This window comes from Mesoplodon densirostris, chromosome 8 (assembly GCF_025265405.1).
Source record: "Mesoplodon densirostris isolate mMesDen1 chromosome 8, mMesDen1 primary haplotype, whole genome shotgun sequence".
NCBI classification, from domain to species: domain Eukaryota; kingdom Metazoa; phylum Chordata; class Mammalia; order Artiodactyla; family Ziphiidae; genus Mesoplodon; species Mesoplodon densirostris.
The window spans coordinates 52,724,425-52,746,621 of NC_082668.1; the positions used below are offsets into that span (position 1 = coordinate 52,724,425).

At 36.0% G+C, this 22,197-nt stretch overlaps 1 protein-coding gene across 2 annotated transcripts in view; it reads left to right on the forward strand.

Moving 5' to 3' along the window:
• The window catches only part of NCKAP1 (NCK associated protein 1), a 98,349-nt gene that overhangs the window by 69,071 nt on the left and 7,081 nt on the right, over positions 1-22,197 (forward strand). For both annotated transcript variants that reach the window (XM_060105852.1, XM_060105854.1), the window contains exons 19-27: positions 199-338; positions 1,200-1,331; positions 3,647-3,865; positions 4,054-4,184; positions 4,421-4,518; positions 12,173-12,266; positions 18,027-18,109; positions 18,562-18,642; positions 20,864-20,957. In XM_060105852.1, coding sequence (XP_059961835.1) covers positions 199-338; positions 1,200-1,331; positions 3,647-3,865; positions 4,054-4,184; positions 4,421-4,518; positions 12,173-12,266; positions 18,027-18,109; positions 18,562-18,642; positions 20,864-20,957 — 1,072 coding nt within the window. The remainder of the gene's footprint in view (positions 1-198; positions 339-1,199; positions 1,332-3,646; positions 3,866-4,053; positions 4,185-4,420; positions 4,519-12,172; positions 12,267-18,026; positions 18,110-18,561; positions 18,643-20,863; positions 20,958-22,197) is intronic.

Genomic DNA, 22,197 nt, shown 5'->3' on the forward strand with positions numbered 1-22,197 from the left:
CAGATTTACCTGTTTCTGTTTTTCACCAAGCTGAGTGGGCTCTCCAAGCTGGCTAGGTAAACTCTACATCTCACCTATTACCTCTCTTCTTAGTGCTAGCATATTTGCCACATAGTCTGGATTTAGCTAAGGTTTGTTTCAGTAGTTAATGTTTTCAAAGTAATTGGTTTGTATGATTTCATTTCTTTTTAAATTTAGTTGCTGCCCAAGCATTGTGCCAAAACCATCAGTCAAGCAGTGAATAAGAAGTCAAAAAAACAGACTGGTAAGAAAGGGGAACCTGAAAGGGAAAAACCAGGAGTTGAGAGCATGAGGAAAAACAGGCTGGTAGTGACCAAGTAAGCCATCCACTATTATCGTATCTTGTTGTTACAGGTAGAGGAGATTTTTTTCATTTTTTGTATGGCATTAGTACTGAGGAAACGCTGGTAATTGTAAATTCTTCATTTCCCAGTTGTTAATTTTTTTGACCTTTGTGAACTTGATTAGCCAGTAAGTGCTTATTTCATCTCAAAATACATATTTTGGATTTTTGAAGAAAATACATGTAATAGATGTCATTTGTCTTTACGTGTTGAATATTGAAGGCCAAGAATCTATCTAAAAATTTGGGGGGTATACTATAAGCAGTCTGTAATTTTCAGTTTATTTAAAATCCGATGTCTGACACTATCTTGGCATCTTGTCATATATTAGAAAATACTTGATGTCCTTTTTTTTTAATGGGTATATTAGACTAGATAGCATTCAGTGCTGTTTGCTTGTAGGGGAGGTATAGATAAGCAATAATAGGTGAATACTTTTTGTCTAAAGTAAATTTCCTACTTCCTTGCTTCCTATGTTGAGCAAGCTATTGGCCATTTTATAGACAGCTTTCTTCCTCCAGAACAGAAAGTACAGCAGGAGTTGGAAATAATTCTTTATGAGTGCAGAATAAGCTCTTTCTTGTATATTAAGTCAGTATAGTCACCATCTGAATGAAGAAACGAATGGTGCCATCTTTAGACAATTGCTCTCAAAGGTTAGTGATACCCTTAGAGATTCTGAACTTGTCAGTTCAGATCTTAAGAGAGAAAAAATCGACTTTGCAGTTATTATTCCCAAATAAAGTCTGATATGTTTATAAAATTAATTTTGTATTGCTGTGATGAAATGCTCAAAAAAATTTTTTTATTTACTGTTTAATAATATTTTTTCAGCCTTGATAAATTGCACACTGCACTTTCTGAGTTGTGTTTCTCTATAAATTATGTACCAAACATGGTGGTTTGGGAACATACCTTTACCCCACGAGAATATTTGACTTCTCATCTGGAAATCCGCTTTACTAAGTAAGAAAGAGTATAAACTGTTTTTGTTTATTGGTTTAGTTAATGTGTTCGTTATATTTATTCTTCATATCTATGCAATGTTTACTTTTATGAGGGAAAGCATTAGTAGAAATGGTATATAAATGGTATATAAATTAGTAGAAACGGTAGTATAAAAAATAATGAACTGGGAAGTATAAAGAATGGTGAACTGGGAATTACTTAAATTATCCAGATTCTTATCCCATATTTATTAACTAGTTGTAACACTGGACAAGCCAGTTAATCTCTGTGAGTCTTAACTTCCTTGTAAGAAAAAGGGAGAAGATTAGAGCAAATCAGTGTACTTCAGCGGGCAGGTGGCAACCCAGTAGGATCATGAAATCAGTTTAGAAGGTTGTAGTCAATATTTAAAGGAAGAAAGAAGAAGGAGGGAAGTAAAGAAGGAAAAAGAAATAGGAAAAAAAATCAGTGCATTGCATGTAGTAAGTAGAAATACTGCTTCATGAAACTGTTTATGTATGTGTGTACTGTGTTGTGTTGCTTAGATACGTATCTTATAGTGGATCACAGTCAAATGTGTGAAAACCTCAGGGTAGATGAACACTTAAGTCTTGTGAATTCCAACGTATGCTGTTATGCCAGTAGAATTCTAGACTCTTGAGGCGCTCAATTCTAATTTTATAAGTTACATATATGTTTCTTGAAATGATATTTTATGTAACAAGGCAGAAATCTTTTAATTTTGTAAATATTGCTTCAGCCTTTTTCTAAAATTACATACTTATTTATTAAAGAAAATATTGATTCAACATGTTTTTCTTGAAGGCCTTAAGGCAATTTATGAAACAAAATTTTGCCAAAGGTTTTTCAAAAAGTTTGGCAAAAGGTTGTAGTCAGTAACATGTGTTGGTGCCATATGCATAACATTGTGTTTGTTAAGTACTGTGAGTAGTAATGAAACGGTATAAAGCTTAGAGCTTCGACAATTATAGAACAAAGTAGAATATTTAAATGGGCAGTAAATTGAGTGTTAAGTCATCAGCTGAGAACAGTCCAGTGTTGAGCAAAGACTATCTTTTGCTCTTCTTTAGTAAGGTAGGCATCCTGAAAGTGAAACCCAGACTGCTCCAGTATTTAGACCAAAGGGACATTACGCCTTCTGGTATTTATTGCTCTCAACTGGGTAGGGTAGGGAGTGGTGGGTGGAAGGTAGGGTTTAGTTTACAGCTCCCTTGTTTTCCTTCTGTAAACAGTCTGGTCCATTAATCCACAGAGAAGCAGATGTTCTTTTTACCAAACATCTACTTAGTGGTCAGGATCAAGGCAAAGCTATATAAACTTGTTTACCTGGGAAAGATTTTTATGCCAGGACAATTAGCTTGTGAGTATTAGTTTGATGATTTTTGCTGATAACTTGAGCACAATCTTAGGACTTAGGGGCTGTGTACAAGGATAGCAGTTTTTGTCTTGAGTTGTTCTTCTGGGACTGTTACTAGTGATGGGGTTTGTCTGGTGTCTTTAAGGATTCATCCTTACAAATACAAGTCTAAGATCTGTGTAAATCTAATGCTCAGGGAGTTTTAAAGAAGGTGGCTAATGTGGGAAAAGATAGTTTAGGAAAGTATTTTCAACATTTGTTTCCTTTTAGGCTTACACAGTTTCTTGGGATTTAAACCAAACAGATCTGTGTTTTATATGGTGTGAGTGATTATTGTACAATAAAGCTTTTGTTGTTGCCATGCTTTGATTGTCATGCATTTTGTTGAGAGGTAGCACTAAGTCAGGCAGGTGTGGGGTCAAATCCTAGACCCACTACTTCCAAGCAAGGTGACCTTGAGCAGTTTACTTGAATTCTACACCTTAGTTGTTTTTTTTTCCCCCCTCTATGCAATGGTGGTGATAACTGCATAGTAGGGTTATTAAATATGAAGATTGCAGGTAATATATATAAAGCCTAAAAAACTACTGGCACCTAACAGTGCCAAAGGAATTCAGGCTATGGACTAAATAGTCCACTGTACTTGCTGGAGACAGCATATCATGTTAAAGGAATTTTTTAAACCTCTTTATTCTTAAATAATTTTTATTACTGATGCCCTTAGTATTTTTTTTAATCACTTGCATTCCCATTTCATTATACCTTTTAGGTGTATATTCTTTTTTAAAGTTGTTTCTTTGGAAGATAAACATAGTAGTAATTTCATGAACTTGTAACAAAGTGTATTTAAAATTTCATTGCTTATTTAATATTAGAGATCTGTAGATTGAATGGCCTGTTTATATAGATACAACAATTAGAACTTTTTAATTCTTTTTTTAACCACCCCCCCCAGGTCAATTGTTGGAATGACTATGTATAATCAAGCCACACAGGAAATTGCAAAGCCATCAGAGCTTCTAACAAGTGTAAGAGCATATATGACTGTACTCCAGTCAATAGAAAACTATGTGCAAATTGATATTACAAGAGTATTTAATAATGTGCTTCTTCAACAAACACAACATTTAGACAGTCATGGAGAGCCAACAATTACAAGTCTGTACACAAATTGGTAAGGAACATATTTAGAAATTTGGAGTGATATAAAGTTTATTTGTAATGAATGCCTTCTGAAAGTTTTTTTTTAATGGATAATTGCTCATTCAAGTTATTAGTCAACTTTAAAATTATATGCAGTAATGTATACCATAATAAATTTTGAATTAATTTCTCCATTTGTAAATTTACTTTTCACCTTAGGTATCTGGAAACTTTGTTAAGACAAGTCAGCAATGGTCATATAGCTTATTTCCCTGCAATGAAAGCATTTGTGAACTTACCTACAGAAAATGAGTTAACATTTAACGCAGAGGAATATTCTGACATATCAGGTGAATAATACTCTGACGTGTTTTAGAGAATGAAGAAAGCTTGATTCTTTTGGTTTTGATTCTGTTATGACTATTTTCATTCAACTATATGGATAATCATACATTGTATCTTAGACTTAGCTTTGCATTTGTGTTCTTATTTATTCTACTGACTTTTCTTAGGGTTTTCCATTAATAATTTGCTTCTTAAAATATTTGCTCTGTCAAAGTATAAAATTAATTCCATTTCCTTTCAGAAATGAGGTCGTTATCAGAACTCCTAGGCCCATATGGTATGAAGTTCCTAAGTGAAAGCCTTATGTGGCATATTTCGTCACAAGTTGCTGAACTTAAGGTAATATAGTCTTTATTGATTTTAGCTTTAAAACATTTCAAGAATATGAGCAGCAAGCCTAGAAGCTTCAGGGGACAAATTTCTCATCTTTAATTTACTTTCTTGTGTTCCTTTCAGTATGAGATAATAGAAGAATTATGGTCCAGTAATTTAGCTTTTGCCAACGATTTTTTATTTCAGACTGAATAAGCAGATGCTTCTAGAACTGTTTGTATTTTTAGTGCTTCTTTGCCATTTAATGTGGTGGGTTGAGTACTATGATGTGATAATAAAAACTAGTCTATTCATATCTATGAGAATTCAAGATATCTGATGTCCTTAACAATGCTGCAAGGCCCCTAGAGGATCTGGCCTTCCACTTTTTCTCACCTTTTACACTCCTCCATCCTGGCTGGCCTACTTGCTATTGTGTCATCTCAAAATACTCTTCACTAAGATACTGTCTCAGCTTGTCTTCTCATAACATTCATGTATTTTCAATTATCAGAATATCCCTCCTTGAACACACTTAAAAATAGCAACCATTACTTTTTATTCTTTTTATCCAGCTTTATTTGTATTTTACTTGTGACCTTTCATGTCATGCATCTTATGTCACTCACTAGAATAAAAACTCAATTATAAACTCTCTTAAAACCTTGGTGCTAGGGCTTCCCTGGTGGTGCAGTGGTTGAGAATCTGCCTGACAATGCAGGGGACACGGGTTCGAGCCCTGGTCCAGGAAGATCCCACATGCCACGGAGCAGCTAGGCCCGTGCGCCACAACTACTGAGCCTGCGCATCTGGTGCCTGTGCTCTGCAACAAGAGAGGCCGCGATAGTGAGAGGCCCGCACACCGCGATGAAGAGTGGCCCCCGCTTGCCACAACTAGAGAAAGCCCTCGCACAGAAACGAAGACCCAACACAGCCAAAAATTAATTAATTAATTAATTAATTAATTAATTTAAAAAAACCCCAAAAAAACTTGGTGCTAAATTAGTGTCCAGCACATAGTAGTGCTTGGTAAATACCTGTTGGACTCAAAAATAAAAATAGGTAGCTTTCCTTACTCTTTACTTTGTTCTAGGACTTTTCTAAGCTCTTTATATATTTTTTATTAACTCCTTTAAATCCTTAAAACTGCTATTGTCCCTATTTTACAAATTAGAAAAGTAAGACCAAGAAAGATTAAGTAACTTGTCCAGGCTCACATGCTAATAAGTGGTGAAACATTTAATTTGAATCTATATAGTCTGTCTGGCTCCAGAGCTTATACTAGTACCCTACTACACTGTCTTGAGAAATGCAAGAGATCTTAGCGGTCAGCAGCTAACCCACCCTTATCTGATGCCGAAATATACATTTTTCTGGGTGGATGATTTGGTCTTCTTGAAAATGAGGCAGTCTTATCAACTACTGCATATCTCTAGTTATGTTAATATCTAAATAGTAATTTTTGATTGGTCCTCATTCTTACATCAAGAGGTAGAGACTGCCTCTAACAAGATGACCCTTCACATATTTAAAAACTTTTGTTGGTATTACCTTTCTCTTCCCTAGGTGAAGTATATTCATATTTAGTCTCACTCTCTTCTGTTACAAATTCTATCTTATTGGTGTCACTTTTAGAGGCTGGTGCCCTGAACTGAGAATAAACTTCAGCTAGAGATCTAAGTAGTGAGGGTGCATCTACTTACCCTGGACACCATACTTACTGATACAATTTAAGATAGCATCAGCACTTTACATAGCTATACCATCCTGTTTTCAACTTGGAATCATGTACCTTTTTTTCCCTTCCCCCTTCCTCCTTCTCCTTTCCTCCTTTCCCCTTCCTTCTTCCCCTGTCCCCCTCCCCTCTTATGTTTTCATATTCAGACTTGAACCAGGCTTTCTACATCTTGTATGTTGTGTGATTTCGTTTTTTAGACCTTTATTGTTGTTCCTTTAATAATTTATGTTGTTAGATATTGTTCATTATTTCTGGATATTTTTTCAGTTCAGATTTTGTCATAGTCTTTCAGTAATCCTTTTATAAACTTAGCTGTCTTAGCTGTGTCCTCAAGTATCAATGTTATCAAATACATTCCTATTCTTTAAAAGAAATGGAAGGAGCTTATGTTTTAACATTTCTCTTTTGTATCTTGGAATATGGAAACCATATTTTCTTTCTCAGATATTAAAATTTAATTTAAAGTTGATGTCATAATAGTATAGTGTTGACTTCCTTTTTAATACTATGAGTTTTCTGACTCAAGAGTGTTATTTCTTGGCTGGATTCTTTTTCAAATATTTGGTAATATTAAACCTGAGTTAAAAAACTAGACAAAAGAAACTTTTTGTGTAAGAGCTTAGATTTATTATCTTTGGAGATACATGGGTGTAAATTAGCTTGGGTTTCTCATTAAATGTAGTATACCCCCAAACCAAGATGGTTTAGGATACTAAAACATTTTTTTCTCTAAAACTTTTGATTTTAGTAATCTACGTGATTTTCCTTAACTTTTCTTTTTACCTTCATAAAAACTTGCCTATTTTATTAATGATTTAATGTTAGTTGTAAGACTTTTAGAAAATCACATGATTATGTTTTGGTATTTAAGGGCTTTTTATTTTTATTTTTTTGCTTCTCAAACACTAAATCCTGATTTAGTTGAGTATTTTTCAGAAGTCTTCTTCATGTGGTCAACCGTAAATATGAAAACTTTACATTTCTAGCATTGTGCCCATTATCATTTAGATTTCTGCAAAACAAAGCTAGTCCTGAGGATTTAGTTTTCTGGAATTGCACAGTGCTTTACAGTGGTTTTCTTAGAGATCCTTCTTAATAATCCCAAGTTGTAATTCAGATTTCTCTGAATTTATTATTTTTTTAAAATTAATTAATTTATTTATTTTGGCTGCATTGGATCTTCGTTGCTACGCGTGGGCTTTCTCTAGTTGTGGTGAGGGAGGGCTACTCTTCATTGCAGTGCACGGGCTACTCTTTGTTGCAGTGTACAGGCTTCTCATTGTGGCTTCTCTTATTGTGGAGCATGGGCTCTAGGCACGTGGGCTTAGTTGCTCCGTGGCATGTGGGATCTTTCCCGACCAGGGATCGAACCCATGTCCCCTGCATTGGCAGGCGGATTCTTAACCACTGAGCCACCAGGGAAGTCCCTCTGAATTTAACTACTTGTATATTATTAAGAACTGGAGGTGTTATTTGTGACTTTGTATTCTCAGCCTCTGTGTACTGAGGCATACTTCAATCTGTATTCTTATAATTTATTCCATAAGAAATCTTATCATAATATAATGGTGTTTCATATAGACAAGTTCAGTGTGTTTTATACTGTTCAGTGTGTTTTATATCTCATTGAGATAAATCTCCAAAAGTACTTGTCTATCAGTGCTGATTCTAATTGCTTTGCATTTTTCAGTGTCCTATAAAATTACTTTCCTTAGAATAATCAAATTTATGAAATTACAGAAGTAAAATAACATACAGATTGCTGCTTCCAGTACTGGTAGGCTAGGTTATTTAGATCAACTTTTCCCTTAAGGACAACTTTTTTGAAATGTATATATACACATATATATGTATATAAAGAGAAATTTTTCTAAAGAAGAGCTAAAAGGGCAGTGAGGTGTTTATTCTAGGCTAAAATCAAGGAAAGCCCTGGAAGCCACTGTGCTGATGTGAGGACATTCGCTGATCCAGAAGTAACATTTGTTAAGATTCAGCTGAGTCTTGGTGGTCTTGTGGAGCAAGGGGCTCCGTAATCAAAACCCAAAGACTGCCCAGAGTGGGAGTGGAAAGGAATTCTGCTTAAATTCCCTTTCACCCTCTTTACATAAATACCCCAAAGAGTTATACCTTCAGGGTAACAGTGAACTGGAAATGATTCACAGCCCCCCCACCCCCAAGATGTTCAGCCCTGTTTGTGTTACTCTTTTTGTCTTGAATCTCAAGTGTAGAACGTGGATTACAAGTGGTCCTAGATTAGTAGTGCCCCAAGTTGCTTGGCAGATGCTAAAAAAAATCCTCTCTGGAGAAAGGTATCTTCATCCTAGGATTCAAGTGATTCCTGCAAATAATTTTTCACATGCAGTCACCTCCAGCTGAAGAGTGGAACTCTGTTGGAGATTAGGGGAGGGAGGAGGGAGGAGGTCTAATACATCTGGCTGGCTATTATGATTCTTAGGTCGTTCTCCCTTTCTCTCTGGCCACCTTCTGTTCCTGATGTTCCTGAATGTAGAGTCCTCCTTGTCAGCATCACTTCTTAAGATGGTGAGGAGAAGTTGGGTGTGTAACGACCCCCTCCCCCTTACAGACATGTAATAACCCTCTTGTTATCAAGCCCAAGTCTTCCTTTCTATGCCACTGCCTACAATTTCTGAGTCCTACCTAGGCCCTGAGGCTTCCATTAGCTTGCCTTCTGCATAGTGTCTCCCCTACAGGAACTTAACTGCTTAAATTTCCCTTCTCCACTTATTCTTTGCTCCAGTTTTCATCTTCTAGAATTTGGTGGCATCTCTCATTAGGTCTTCTTTCTTCTGTTGTCTCCTTTGTTACCAAAGATTTATGCCTTTTTATTTTTTTCCTATCGCTTCAGTGTATTTCTGGAAGAAACAGAGTTTAGACATACATACAGGGTTCTCTACATTTAGGCAGCACTTCCATGTAGTCTACATACTTGTTTGAACATTTCTATATGACAAATTTCTGAAAGTGGATCTTTTTTTTCTGATATTGTCAGATATCCCTCAGAAAAGATTGTAACTCACACTCTCCATATTAGAGCATGATGATGCCAAAATAACATTTTAATCTTTATGAAATTAGTGAATACAGTGTTTTGGGGGGAATTATAATATTTTTAAGATAGTTCTGTAACATCTTAGCTTTTAATTTTCTCTATTTTTATTTTTTATATTTAATCTAAACTGACATAAACTAAATATTATGTGGCTGCATCTTCTTTTTATCTTAAAGATTACCTTAATTGATTGTTTCAGTTCCTGTTTTAGCTGAGGACCTTTTTTATTTCAGAGTAAATGTGTGGGCCAATTAAAAAAAAGGAAATGTTCTTTATATTTAATGGTTGTGAGTAAATCGTGTGTCACACATAGTCAACACTATGCACATGTACTAATGATAAAACGTGTTTATTACTTTCTGGAGAAGAAAACAACCAGTGTCTCCATTCCTACTAAAATTCTTGGGGTGTCTCATTTGGAGTTGGGCCCATCGAGTCAACTTCTTCCAGTCTTGCCAGTTCTTTCAGTTCTTCTAGTTCTTCAGAGTCCTAGAAGGATGAAGTAAGAAATTTAAATATGAATTGTGCCAAGAATTTAACACTTTCTAACAGAAAACCAACATTTTTTTTTTAGTAGTCTTGATTCGTTTCACTTGATTAGTCTCAGTTTGTTCCAAACCATTTAGTTATAATTCCTAGTTCCAGCTTTTGGGCCATTTGTCAGAGATATTAATCAATGGCTTTAAATGTATAGAAAGCTCTGTTTCAGGGTGCAATCAAGGGAGAAAAGAAATTTATATAAACTATACTTTTAAGAGGAGACATCATTAACTTTTTTTTAAGAGTAATGTGCAAACAAATAATTCGGGGTAATCGTTCTTAAAGCATGGTCCCCAGATCAGCAGTGGCAGCCTTGCCTTGGATCTTAATAAAAATGCGCAAGTTTTGGTTCTACCTAAGACCTGCTAAATCAGAACCTGTGGAGCTAGAACCCAACAAGTCCTCTAGATCATTCTGATGCACACTGCAGATTAACAACCATTTCTTTAGGGATTAAGAGCATGGATTTTACAATCAGGCATACCTGAATTCAGATTCCAAATTCCACTGTTTAATATCTATAACTTTGGGCAAGTTATCTAACTTCTCTGAGCCTTAGTTTTCTCAGTTGTGAAATTGGATTGTCACCTCCCTCATTTGGATCAGGATAAATGGGATTGTTTGTAAATTGCCTAGTAGAGGAGCTTAAAAATGATTACAGAATCTTACTATTAAATATATACAATTATTTATTGATTCTAAAACAATTATCCTATATTAGCATTTCTGAAATTATACATGTCTTATAGTCATATGATTAGAAAACATTGTGGCAGTTTAATTGGTAGAGGTTTTTTCTTTTTGTTAAAAATTTATTTATTTTATTTATTTATTTTTGGCTGCATTGGGTCTTCGTTGCTGTGTGCGGGCTTTCTCTACTTGCGGCGAGTCGGGGCTACTCTTCATCGCCGTGCATGGGCTTCTCATTGCGGTAGCTTCTCTTGTTGCGGAGCACAGGCTCTACGTGCGTGGGCTTCAGTAGTTGCAGCATGCGAGCTTCAGTAGTCGCGACATGCGAGCTCAGTAGTTGTGGCTCACAGACTCTAGAGTGCAGGCTCAGTAGTTGTGGTGCACTGGCTTAGTTTTTCCGCGGCATGTGGGATCTTCCCGGACCAGGGCTCAAACCCATGTCCCCTGCATTGGCAGGCGGATTCTTAACCACTGCGCCACCAAGGAAGCCTGAGTTTTTTTCTTAATGGCACATTAGATAATGGTGCATTTAAAATTCATTGCTGTCTTTGATTCACTGATACATGATATTATGTTCAAAGTGCGTGAGCACAGTCAAGGTTGGGCATATATTTGAGTGTATACTGATTGATGGGACAGTGTTGAATTGGCCTCAGAGAGAGCAAGTAGTCTAATTAGACACTGTAGAGGTTGAATTTAGCAAATAAATGTGATGGGAGCTGAACATCTGAATGAGAGCATAAACAGAAATGATCTCAAGTGGAACATAAGCAAAATTCATACTAGTATAGGAAAAATTACTTTTATAGATTTTCCATGTAGTTTTTCATGCTCCCCTTAAATCAGTTGTCATCAGCCTTTGGCTTGTAACACAACCACTATGGCACTTTAACAATATGCTTGCTACATACATCTCCACACCCAGACCTGCTGAATTGAGATATCCAGGCTTTCCAAATACATATACCCACTATCTCTGCCAGAATAAAATTAATTATATTTGTTTGAGTTATAATTTTTAAATGAAATTACTTTTCCAGTATTCTTTTCAAGAAAAGCATTATTTAATGAGTTATTCTTAACTAGCTATCCTTCACTCTCTTCCCTTTTCTCAGTGGTCCCTGAAATAGGAGGTAGATAGTTGACATTTCCATTTTGTGCTAGGAAACATTGCTCTGTTCTCTGTGAAGTGGTACCATACCCCTACAAGTTTTTCTCCCTCTGATTATATATATATATCCAATGATGAACTCTAGGCTATCTTTAGCCAGCTTTAACTTTAGCAAGTTCTTTTTGTTTTAGTTGGAATTTATTGCTCTCTGTATCCACTTCAGTGTCTGCTTTTTATTACTGGTGCTGTTCTGTGTCTAAGTAGAAGATAATCCTTTATCCTACTACTTATCTTTATTGCTTTTTCCTGAACTCCTCCCTTCTTGAATTTGCAAACTGAAGGAAAACATTAATTTTATGTAAATAATTTTTAAATTCTTTTATGAAAACCATAACAAAAACATAGCATAGAGCATCTAGATTTCATGTATTATTTTTCCTACTTGCTAGATTGTAATTTCCAAGCATGTTCTTATCTCATCAAAATAAGGAGGTCTATGCCTGACCTAGGATCTTTCTTTTCTTTTCTTTAGAAACTTGTGGTGGAGAATGTTGATGTGCTAACACAAATGAGGACCAGCTTTGACAAACCCGACCAAATGGCTGCACTCTTTAAAAGATTATCGTGTGAGTAACTCATGATACTTTTTATGAGCATTCAGAACACCTTGACACTCAGTATTTAGCTTTTGCTCAAATTTTATAAATATAAGTAGTAAGTTATGAAAAGTACTCTTCAGTAATGAGGAGAACTAAAAAATTTTTGCAGTCAAAGGAACTTTTTTTAAGTGAATGGCTTACCTGTTTCATAATTTTTTTTCTTTACCATACTCTTCGTACCATGTGTCAAATATTTGATATCATTATCAATTAGTTCATGAACTATTAAATTAAGTACAATAAATCTATATTAATTTAGACTGAAGGAGTTTAGCTTTCGAGTCTGTAATTTTCTGAATATCAACTTTATCGAGGTATTGCTTATGTAAGTAAAATGCACACATTTAAGTGAACGGTGTGATGGATTTTGACAAGTGTTGTATACATCCACATAACCATTACCACAGTCAAGATGTAGAGCAGTCCCATCACCTCAGAAAGCTTCTCATGACTCTTTCTAGTCAGTTTCACACCACTAGAGAGTGACTGATCTGATTTCTATCACTGTAGATTAAATTTGCTTGTTCTAAAACTTCATATAAACAGAATCACACAGTATATACTCTTTCATATATATTGTTGAGATTCACCCCTCTGTGTTAAGTGAATCAGTACTTTGTTCCTTTTATTGCTAACTAGTATTCATTGTATGAAAACCTGAGCCTACAACTTAAAAAAATGTCTTATTGATACTGATTCTTTGTGGGAGATACGTGAAATAGCAGTGAATCTTAAGTGTTTATTAAAGTATGTTTAGCCAAGTACCTATTTTAGGTGTATTTGAATTAATTTCATTTGATTTTTGTCCTTGAACTCAAAGTTGTAATTAAAAATTATTTTAAAGAAATCCTAAATAAAATATTCTCCGTGTTTGAGAAAACCAGAGAGTTTATTTTCCCAAATAAAAAATAACCCTGAAGTAAATTAAAGATGCATATATTTTATATACTTCCCCTTTGATGTTTTTCTTTTAAATGTTTAGCAGCTGTATCAAATTTTATAAAACTATAAAATGATTTAGAGAATCACTTTATTAGGCTATCTTATCCTGCTTTTAAAAATACAAACTTTGGGACTTCCCTGGTGGCACAGTGGTTAAGAATCCGCCTGCCAATGCAGAGGACACGGGTTTGGGCCCCGGTCTGGGAGGATCCCAGATGCCGCGGAGTGGCTGGGCCCGTGAGCCATGGCCGCTGAGCCTGCGCGTCCAGAGCCTGTGCTCTGCAGCGGGAGAGGCCACAACAGTGAGAGGCCCGCGTACCACACACACACACACACACACACACACACACACACAAACTATACTATAGGTTGCCTTTTAGAACAGATCAGTGGTTGCCAGAACTGTAAAGGGAAAGCAGCAAAGGAGTCTTTTGGGGTGATGAAATTGGTCACCACTGTGGTGATGGTGGTAACACAGATCTACACATGTTGAATTTTTCCTAGAGCTGTACACTGAAAGGGGGAAAAGTCAAGTTTACTGTATGGAACTTTAAAAAATGAAATGAAAAAAAGGAAAAAGGAAAGATTGACTTGATAGCATTATAGGGAGGAGGAGTGTGAATAAATACTTAGTAAGGGGAATTCCCTGGTGGCGTTTTGGAATCCACCTGCCAATGCAGGGAACCCAGGTTCGATCCCTAGTCCAGGAAGATCCCACATGCTGCAGAGCAACTAAGCCCATACACCACAACTACTGAGCCTGCACGCCACAACTACTGAGGCCCACATGCTGCAACTGCTGAGCCCACGTGCTGCAACTACTGAAGCCTGTGTGCCTAGAGCCCATGCTCTGCAACAAGAGAAGCCACCGCAATGAGAAGCCTGTGCACTGCAACTAGAGAAAGCCCGTGCACGGCAACGAAGACCCAACACAGCCAAAAATAAAAAATTTAAAAAAAAATCTGAGTAGGATATTATTTTTTAAATCCCTGTCTGATCTCTTTTGTTCATTGTTTTTTTTTTAACGTCTTTATTGGAGTATAATTGCTTTACAATAGTGTGTTAGTTTCTGCTTTATAACAAAGTGAATCAGCTATACATACATACACATATATCCCCATATCCCCTCCCTTTTGCGTCTCCTTCCCACCCTCCCTATCCCACCCCTCTAGGTGGTCACAAAGCACCGAACTGATCTCCCTGTGCTATGTGGCTGCTTCCCACTAGCTATCTGTTTTACATTTGGTAGTGTATATATGTCCATGCCACTCTCTCACTTCATCCCAGCTTACCCTTTCCCCTCCCCATGTCCTCGAGTCCATTCTCTACATCTGTGTCTTTATTCCTGTCCTGCCCCTAGGTTCTTCAGAACCATATTTTTTCTTTTTTTTTAGATTCCATATATATGTGTTAGCATACGGTATTTGTTTTTCTCTTTCTGACTTACTTCACTCAGTTTGACAGACTCTGGGTCCATCCACCTCACTACAAGTAACGCAATTTTGTTTCTTTTTATGGCTGAGTAATATTCCATTGTGTATATGTGCCATATCTTCTTTATCCATTCTTCTGTCAGTGGACACTTAGGTTGCTTCCATGTCCTGGCTATTGTAAATAGAGCTGCAATGAACATTGTGGTACATGACTCTTTTTGAATTATGGTTTTCTCAGGGTATATGCCCAGTAGTGGGATCGCTGGGTGTATGGTAGTTCTATTTTTAGTTTTTTAAGGAACCTCCATACTGTTCTCCATAGTGGCTGTATCAATTTACATTCCCACCAGCAGTGCAAGAGGGTTCCCTTTTCTTCACACCCTCTCCAGAATTTATTGTTTGTAGATTTTTTGATGATGGCCATTCTGACTGGTGTGAGGTAATACCTCATTGTAGTTCTGATTTGCATTTCTCTAATGATTAGTGATGTTGAGCATCCTTTCATGTGTTTGTTGGCAATCTTTTGTTCATTGTTATACTATATACTTATATGTTCTAGTATGTTTTACTTTATTATTATTTTTATTATTTTTCACATTTCTTTAATTTTTAAATACTCATTTGATCACCCAGCTGGCCTTAACCCTACTTAATTTCATGCTAATAAAAAACATTTTGACTGTGTCATCTGGTTAGAAGCAACTAATCTACTACAGTGTTCAATGCATGGTTACTGTTACTTTAACTCTTCTATTCGTGGATTTGAAACAAAATCTTTTTTGTGATTTGGAAAAAGAAAAGATCTGCTTGAGAGTGACTTATTTAGGGGAATAGAGAAAGCTACGCTTTGAGTTGAACTGTTTTCCAGAATACTCTCTTTTGTCTCTGATCTCTTCTTTACCTTTGTGCTGCCTTTATCCCATATACAGAAATTGATTTACTTTTGTAGCAGTTTGATTTTCATAGTCAACAAACACATTCTTTTAAGTACCGTAAAAAAGAGAAAGCAATATAATTTATTAAAAGTAGCTCTGGGGGCTTCCCTGGTGGCGCAGTGGTTGAGAGTCCGCCTGCCGATGCAGGGGACACGGGTTCGTGCCCCGATCCCGGAGGATCCCACGTGCCGCGGAGCGGCTGGGCCCGCGAGCCATGGCCGCGGAGCCTGTGTGTCCGGAGCCTGTGCTCCGCAACGGGGGAGGCCACAGCAGTGAGAGGCCCGAGTACAGCAAAAAAAAAAAAAAATAAAAATAAAAGTAGCTCTGGGGAATTCCCTGGAGGTCCAGTAGTTAGGTACTTTCACTGCCATGGCCCGGATTCAATCCCTGGTTGGGGAACTATAAGATCTTGCAAGCCACGTGGTGCGGCCAAAAAAAAAAAAAAAAAAAAAGTAACTCTGAATTGGGAGACAATCTGAAATTAACTTTTAGTTTTTTGGAATTTCTGACTATGTGACTTGAGCACATTTATTTATTAAAACAATATGTTAAACAAGATTTCTTAATGTGAAGTTTCTCAGAACTTTTAATGCATTGTTATTGTGCATATTCAAGAGGAGGTTATAGATACAGTCTTTGCAAACTTCATTAAATTCTGGGTAACATCCTTTGGGAAGTGTATGATTATATCACACTACTTATTTTCTGATTGTTCACCTTATTCTCTGCATTCTTTTTTCTGGGCTTGCTGTCTTGGTTTTTGGACTGGAATGCCCTTTTGTTCTCACTCCTCCTTTATGCCCATAAATTGGATGACATATTCTCAGAGAAATATTTTCTTTTACCCTCGTTTCTTCTCTCCTTATCTGGATAGTAACAACTTTCTAGTCTCATTTCTTGAATACCCATTTTATTGAACATCTTCTGGTCTTGTGGGTCTTAAGCACTCTGCTGAGTGCTATAGATAGATGAAAAGATTAATAAGACTTTGCTTCTGTGGAATTTATAACATGTTTGTGCCTTACATGATTTTGTTAACACTTAATTCTCATCACATTTTGGCTTGTATTATGCCTTTCCATGTGTATTAATAAAAGATGCTTATGGTAAAGGTTTAAACAAACCACACAGGAGATAGAAAGTCAAAACAAAATTCTCTCCAGTCCTACTTTTCAAAGGTGTAACTACAGTTAACAGTTTTCTATACATCTGTTGAGAAATTTATTATATATATACAAATATGTGTGTGTGTGTGTATATATATGTATATACATATATACCTTCTCTCATATAAATAGGATCATATTTTCTTAGTTTTCTTGACAGTCCATTTAGACTGTTATTAAGGTCTAGATTATTATTTTGTTTATATTTGTTTCTTATTATATAGTACAATGACTTGTATATGGGGAGTAATTCAATAAATTTTGTTTTTTTAAAATACGAAGGTATTGATCCTTCTGATTCTAACCTCTCTTGATTTTATTTAACCAAGTTTTGATATTGAATATAATAGCAATAAATTTCAGAATAATGTTCTCTAACCAAAATGTAAGTGATCAAATCCATTCATAGTCTTCAGAAACCTGGTCTTACTGCTTATGATCTCAATAGTCATTTTTTGTTTCTGGACTCTCTAGACCTCAACAACTTAATTTAGCATCTCGAAGTTCCAGGGCCAGTTGATTTTTTTTCTTTTTTTTTTTTTTTTGGCTGCGTCGGGTCTTACTTGCGGCACACAGGATCTTCATTGAGTCATGCAGCATCTTTCGTTGTGGTGCACTGGCTCCTCATTGTGTCGCGTGGGCTTCTCTCTAGTTGTGGCGTGCAGGTTTTTTTCTCTGTAGTTGTGGCACGTGGTCTGCAGAGCACGCGGGCTGTATAGTTTGTGGCGTGTGGGCTCTTTCATTGAGGTGTGTGAGCTCAGTAGTTGTGGTGCATGGGCTTAGTTGCCTGGAGGTGTGTGGGATCTTAGTTCCCTGACCAAGGATTGAACCCTCATCCCCTGCATTGGAAGGTGGATTCTCTACCACTGGACCACCAGGGAAGTCCTGCCAGTTGATTTTTGAGGATCCACTCTGATCAGCTTCTTCTTTTTCCCCTAGTCTCTCTCTCCTTCCTCCTATCACTACCATTAATGTGATAGGATTATACAGGTGGCTACTTGCATGATTGTTTCAGGATTCTGATGAACCGTCTAAACCATTTTAAAGAACAGAGTGTACTCCACTGGAAGTAAACTATAATTTCCTAATTTTAATATCAGTTTTCAGTACCCTTGCCTCTTTAATCACTGGTTGTAATCAAATTGTTTTTAATTGTTCCTTTTATCATGGGGATTTTATGACTAAGTTTTCTCCATGGTTAAGAAAGAATCCAATTCACTCTCTTCTTTTCTCCCTTTCCTTCACATTTAGCTGTTGACAGTGTCTTGAAGAGGATGACAATAATTGGTGTAATTTTATCCTTCCGATCATTGGCACAAGAAGCACTTAGAGATGTAAGAAACCATTATGAGTACATATCCTATAGCCAAATAATCCTTTTTAATTTCCCCAAAATTTAAAAGTAACTTTAAAAATTTATAGTTGGCAGTAATATAATTAAAATTCCAGTTTTCATTGTTTATATGAAATAAAGCATATAAAAATTATGGTTACTTAAACCCATTTTTTGTTTTGGTATTGAAATTTAGGGGATATAACTTGCCTGAATATTGTGCTACTTTTTCAACTTTTTTCTTCATTAAAGCATTTTCCATTTTGACTATACTTGGTTTGACATCAAATACATTCCGTTTATGTGTATTGTAGTACTTTAGAAAATCACTTGAAAATAGACAAAGTAAAATAATTTTTATGCAAACTAGAAATAATTGAATGGTAATATCTCATAAGTTAGAGGTTGCTTTTTAAAAATAATTCTGCATTCTTAATTTGTTTTCCTGCCTAGGTCTTGTCCTACCACATTCCTTTTCTTGTCAGTTCAATTGAAGATTTCAAGGATCACATTCCAAGGGAAACTGATATGAAGGTAATAAAACTTCTATTTGGATTTTACAGTTTCTAAAATGACATATTTAACTTACATATGAAGTAAAATTTAATAAATCCTAAGCTACTATAAAGTTTATATTTTAGAGTGATGGGTTAGCATGCTTGCCTTTGAAAATGCATCTTAGAGAGCTCAGCACCAAAATACTATATAGGTATTTTGAAAGTCAGTCTTCCTTGATCACCTATAGCAATGTAAAATGGATTAATATCAATCACCTTTTCCTTAAACTGATAGCTGTTTATACATGGTCATAAGCAGAATGAAAAAGATAAGCCAGTGAAATGAGAGTTGTTTTGTTTTAAATAAAGCTAATTTCAGTTTTTAAAAATTGATGTTAAAAAGTCTTATAAAAGGATGTTAATTATAGGCTATAATTTTTAAAAATAGTATCCTGTTTTAAACAGATAAATATAAGAAGGTTGGTAGCCTTACCAGAGTCCACAGGTTTTGTTTGTTTTGTAAATTTATTGATCATGAAATACAGCCACTGACTTAATCCCAGCAAAGATTTACCAGTGGTTACACATCTAGTAAGTGACCTATCATATCTATATTTTCTAAACTTTAATGTTTCTTGGAAAGATTATTTTCTGTTTTGCATATTTTGAAAAGCTCTGACTTGAAAAAGTTATTAAACTTTTTTGTATGGCGTTCAAGTCTCAAATTTATTTTTGTGGCTTATCTTCCATTACTTGTTCCATCCTTCTCTCTCTCTCTTCACTTTCTTACTCTATCCCTCTCTTCCATTGGGTCCTGTAAGATGACCAAATCTTGTGTGCATTCTCACATTTTCTACTTTGTTCTCTAATTTATTCTTCCTGAAAATACTGGCTTCTTCTATTTTTGCCTTTTGAAATCCTGCTCATCTTTTAATGCCTGATTCAATTGCCATCTCCTAAGAAATATTGCTGGATCCCCAAGTGATCATTTCATCTCTTCTTTCTTTTTTTTTTAGTATTATCAGAGAACCTTTTGTTTGTTCATTGTAGAATTAAATATATTCTGCCCTGTATTATAGTTGTGTTTTTACGCTTAAATTTATACTAGATTGTAAACTTTTGTTGTTGTAATAATATGAGGGCTAACCAATTATGTAGGTAGTTTTTTGGTTTTTTTTAAGTTTTGGCTGCGTTGGGTCTTCATTGCTGTGTGCGGGCTTTCTCTGATTGCGGTGAGCAGGGGCTACTGTTTGTTGCGTTGCGCGAGCTTCTCATTGCAGTGGCTTCTCTTGTTGTGGAGCACAGGCTCTAGGCACATGGGCTTCAGTAGTTGTGGTGCACTAGCTTAGTTGCTCTGCGGCATGTGGGATCTTCCCAGACCAGGGATCGAACCTGTATCCCCTGCATTGGCAGGTGGATTCTTAACCACTGTGCCACCAGGGAAGTCCCATGTAGGTAGTTTTTAACTGAGTTATTGAGCGGAATATCCTTAAAATCCATATGTGATATCAAAAGAAATTAGTCATTTGAAATTGCTTTATCAGGTTTTAAATTAGTACTCCTTTAAAAATCTATTATAGTAAGTAATTTACTGTATTTATAGATACAATATGATTAGCCATTGAGCCACTATAATTTTTTTTTTTTTTTTGCGGTACGCGGGCTTCTCACTGTTGTGGCCTCTCCCGTTGCGGAGGACAGGCTCCGGACGTGCAGGCTCAGCGGCCATGGCTCACGGGCCTAGCTGCTCTGCGGCATGTGGGATCTTGCCAGACCAGGGCACGAACCCGTGTCCCCTGCACCAGCAGGCGGACTCTCAACCACTGCACCACCAGGGAAACCCATGCCACTATAATTTTTAATTAAACAAGTATGGACATAAAACGTAAGGCCAGTAATTTTGATTCACTTTTGTTGTTTTTTTCATATCTGTTGGTTTGATCTTGACCTTACACTTATACTTCCAAGAAAAATAATAGCTTTAGAATGATTCTGTTGGAATTGCCACAGAAAGTATACAAGTTTTGTTTGGCTTAGTAGTGTCAAGTTATAATCAGCAGTGCACACACACAAATACTAAATCAGCTTGTTCAGTGTAGTTAGTTGTGCTGTAGTTCCTTCTACAGCCAAGTTTCTGAAATTCTCTAGTGTTCTTGTAGGCAGACTCTAATTTAAACACTATACCTTTTCTTACTAAAGTGAGATTTCTCAGAAATTTGTTAGAATATTTCTTACTCTATAATTCTTATATTTTTTAGGTTGCAATGAATGTATATGAATTGTCATCAGCTGCTGGATTACCTTGTGAGATTGATCCTGCCTTGGTGGTAGCTCTTTCCTCACAAAAATCAGGTAAAATGCAGTAGTAATTATGTAGTAGTCTTAGTAAATAACCAGGACAACACAGATATAGGTATGGTACTTATCTATTTGTTCAACTGCCTGCTTTATATCAAGGGTTTTTTTTGTTTGTTGTACATACAGATTAGATATTTAAGTCATAAGACTGTATGAGGTTATTAAGCCCATTTAGTGTGCAGAAATGAAGAGGATCAGAGTCTGAGTCCTGGTACACTCTCAAGTTTAAGAGTTCAGGGAGAAGAGGAAGAACTACCAAAAGAGAAATTTGAGAAGGAAGGATCTGTGAAGGAGAAGAAAAACCAGTAAAGAATCGCTTCGAGGAGAGTGGAAAGGGAATGATCAGCTCTGTAGAATTAATACGTGTGACAAGAGCAGTGTTGGTGGAGTCTTAAGAGGCAAAAGGCTCATTAAAGAGGGCTTAGGAGAAAACAAATTAGAGATAATGAGTATAAAACAACTCTCTCACAGAGATTTACTGTAAAAAGGGGAGCAAAGAAGTAAAATTATAGTAGCAGGAGGCAAGAGTAAAATCAAGAGAAGGATATTTTTCAGATGAGGAAATAATAGCATTTGTATGCTGATGGAGATGGTCTAATAGACAGAAGCATTGTTATCTAGAAAAGGGTGTCTTGGGAATTCCCTGGCAGTCTAGTGGTTAGGACTCAGCTGTTTCACTGCCAGGGCCAGGGTTCAATCCCTGCTTGAGAAACTAAGATCCCGCAAGCTGCTGTGCAGCCAAACAAACAAATAAATAAAATGTATAGAAAAGTAGAAAAGGGTGTCCTATATTAATTGGACTAGAGCTACTTACCATAAAGAGTCTGTGCATTATTATGTAATATTAAATGTTCAGAATATTTTAAAATCAGCCCTTTGAAATGTGGTACACAGAATTCTCTAGATATTTCTAGATTTTTCTACAAAGTAAAAACATTTCATCTGCTTCTGGTACTAAAATACCTTCCCCTACTTCCTTGAATGTAACATGGTGTTTGACTGAGTTCATCAGTTCTTTTTTGATTTGACATTACTTTTGTTTCATCATTCATGCAGTATGTTAATTATAGTCACATGGATAATTACTATAATTACTTGATTTGCCACAGCTATATTTTACATAATCAGCCAGACTTTTTTTTCCTGAAATATAGTTGATTTATAGTGTTGTGCCAATCTCTGCTGTACAGCAAAGTGACTCAGTTATACACATACAGAGATTCTTTTCTTATAT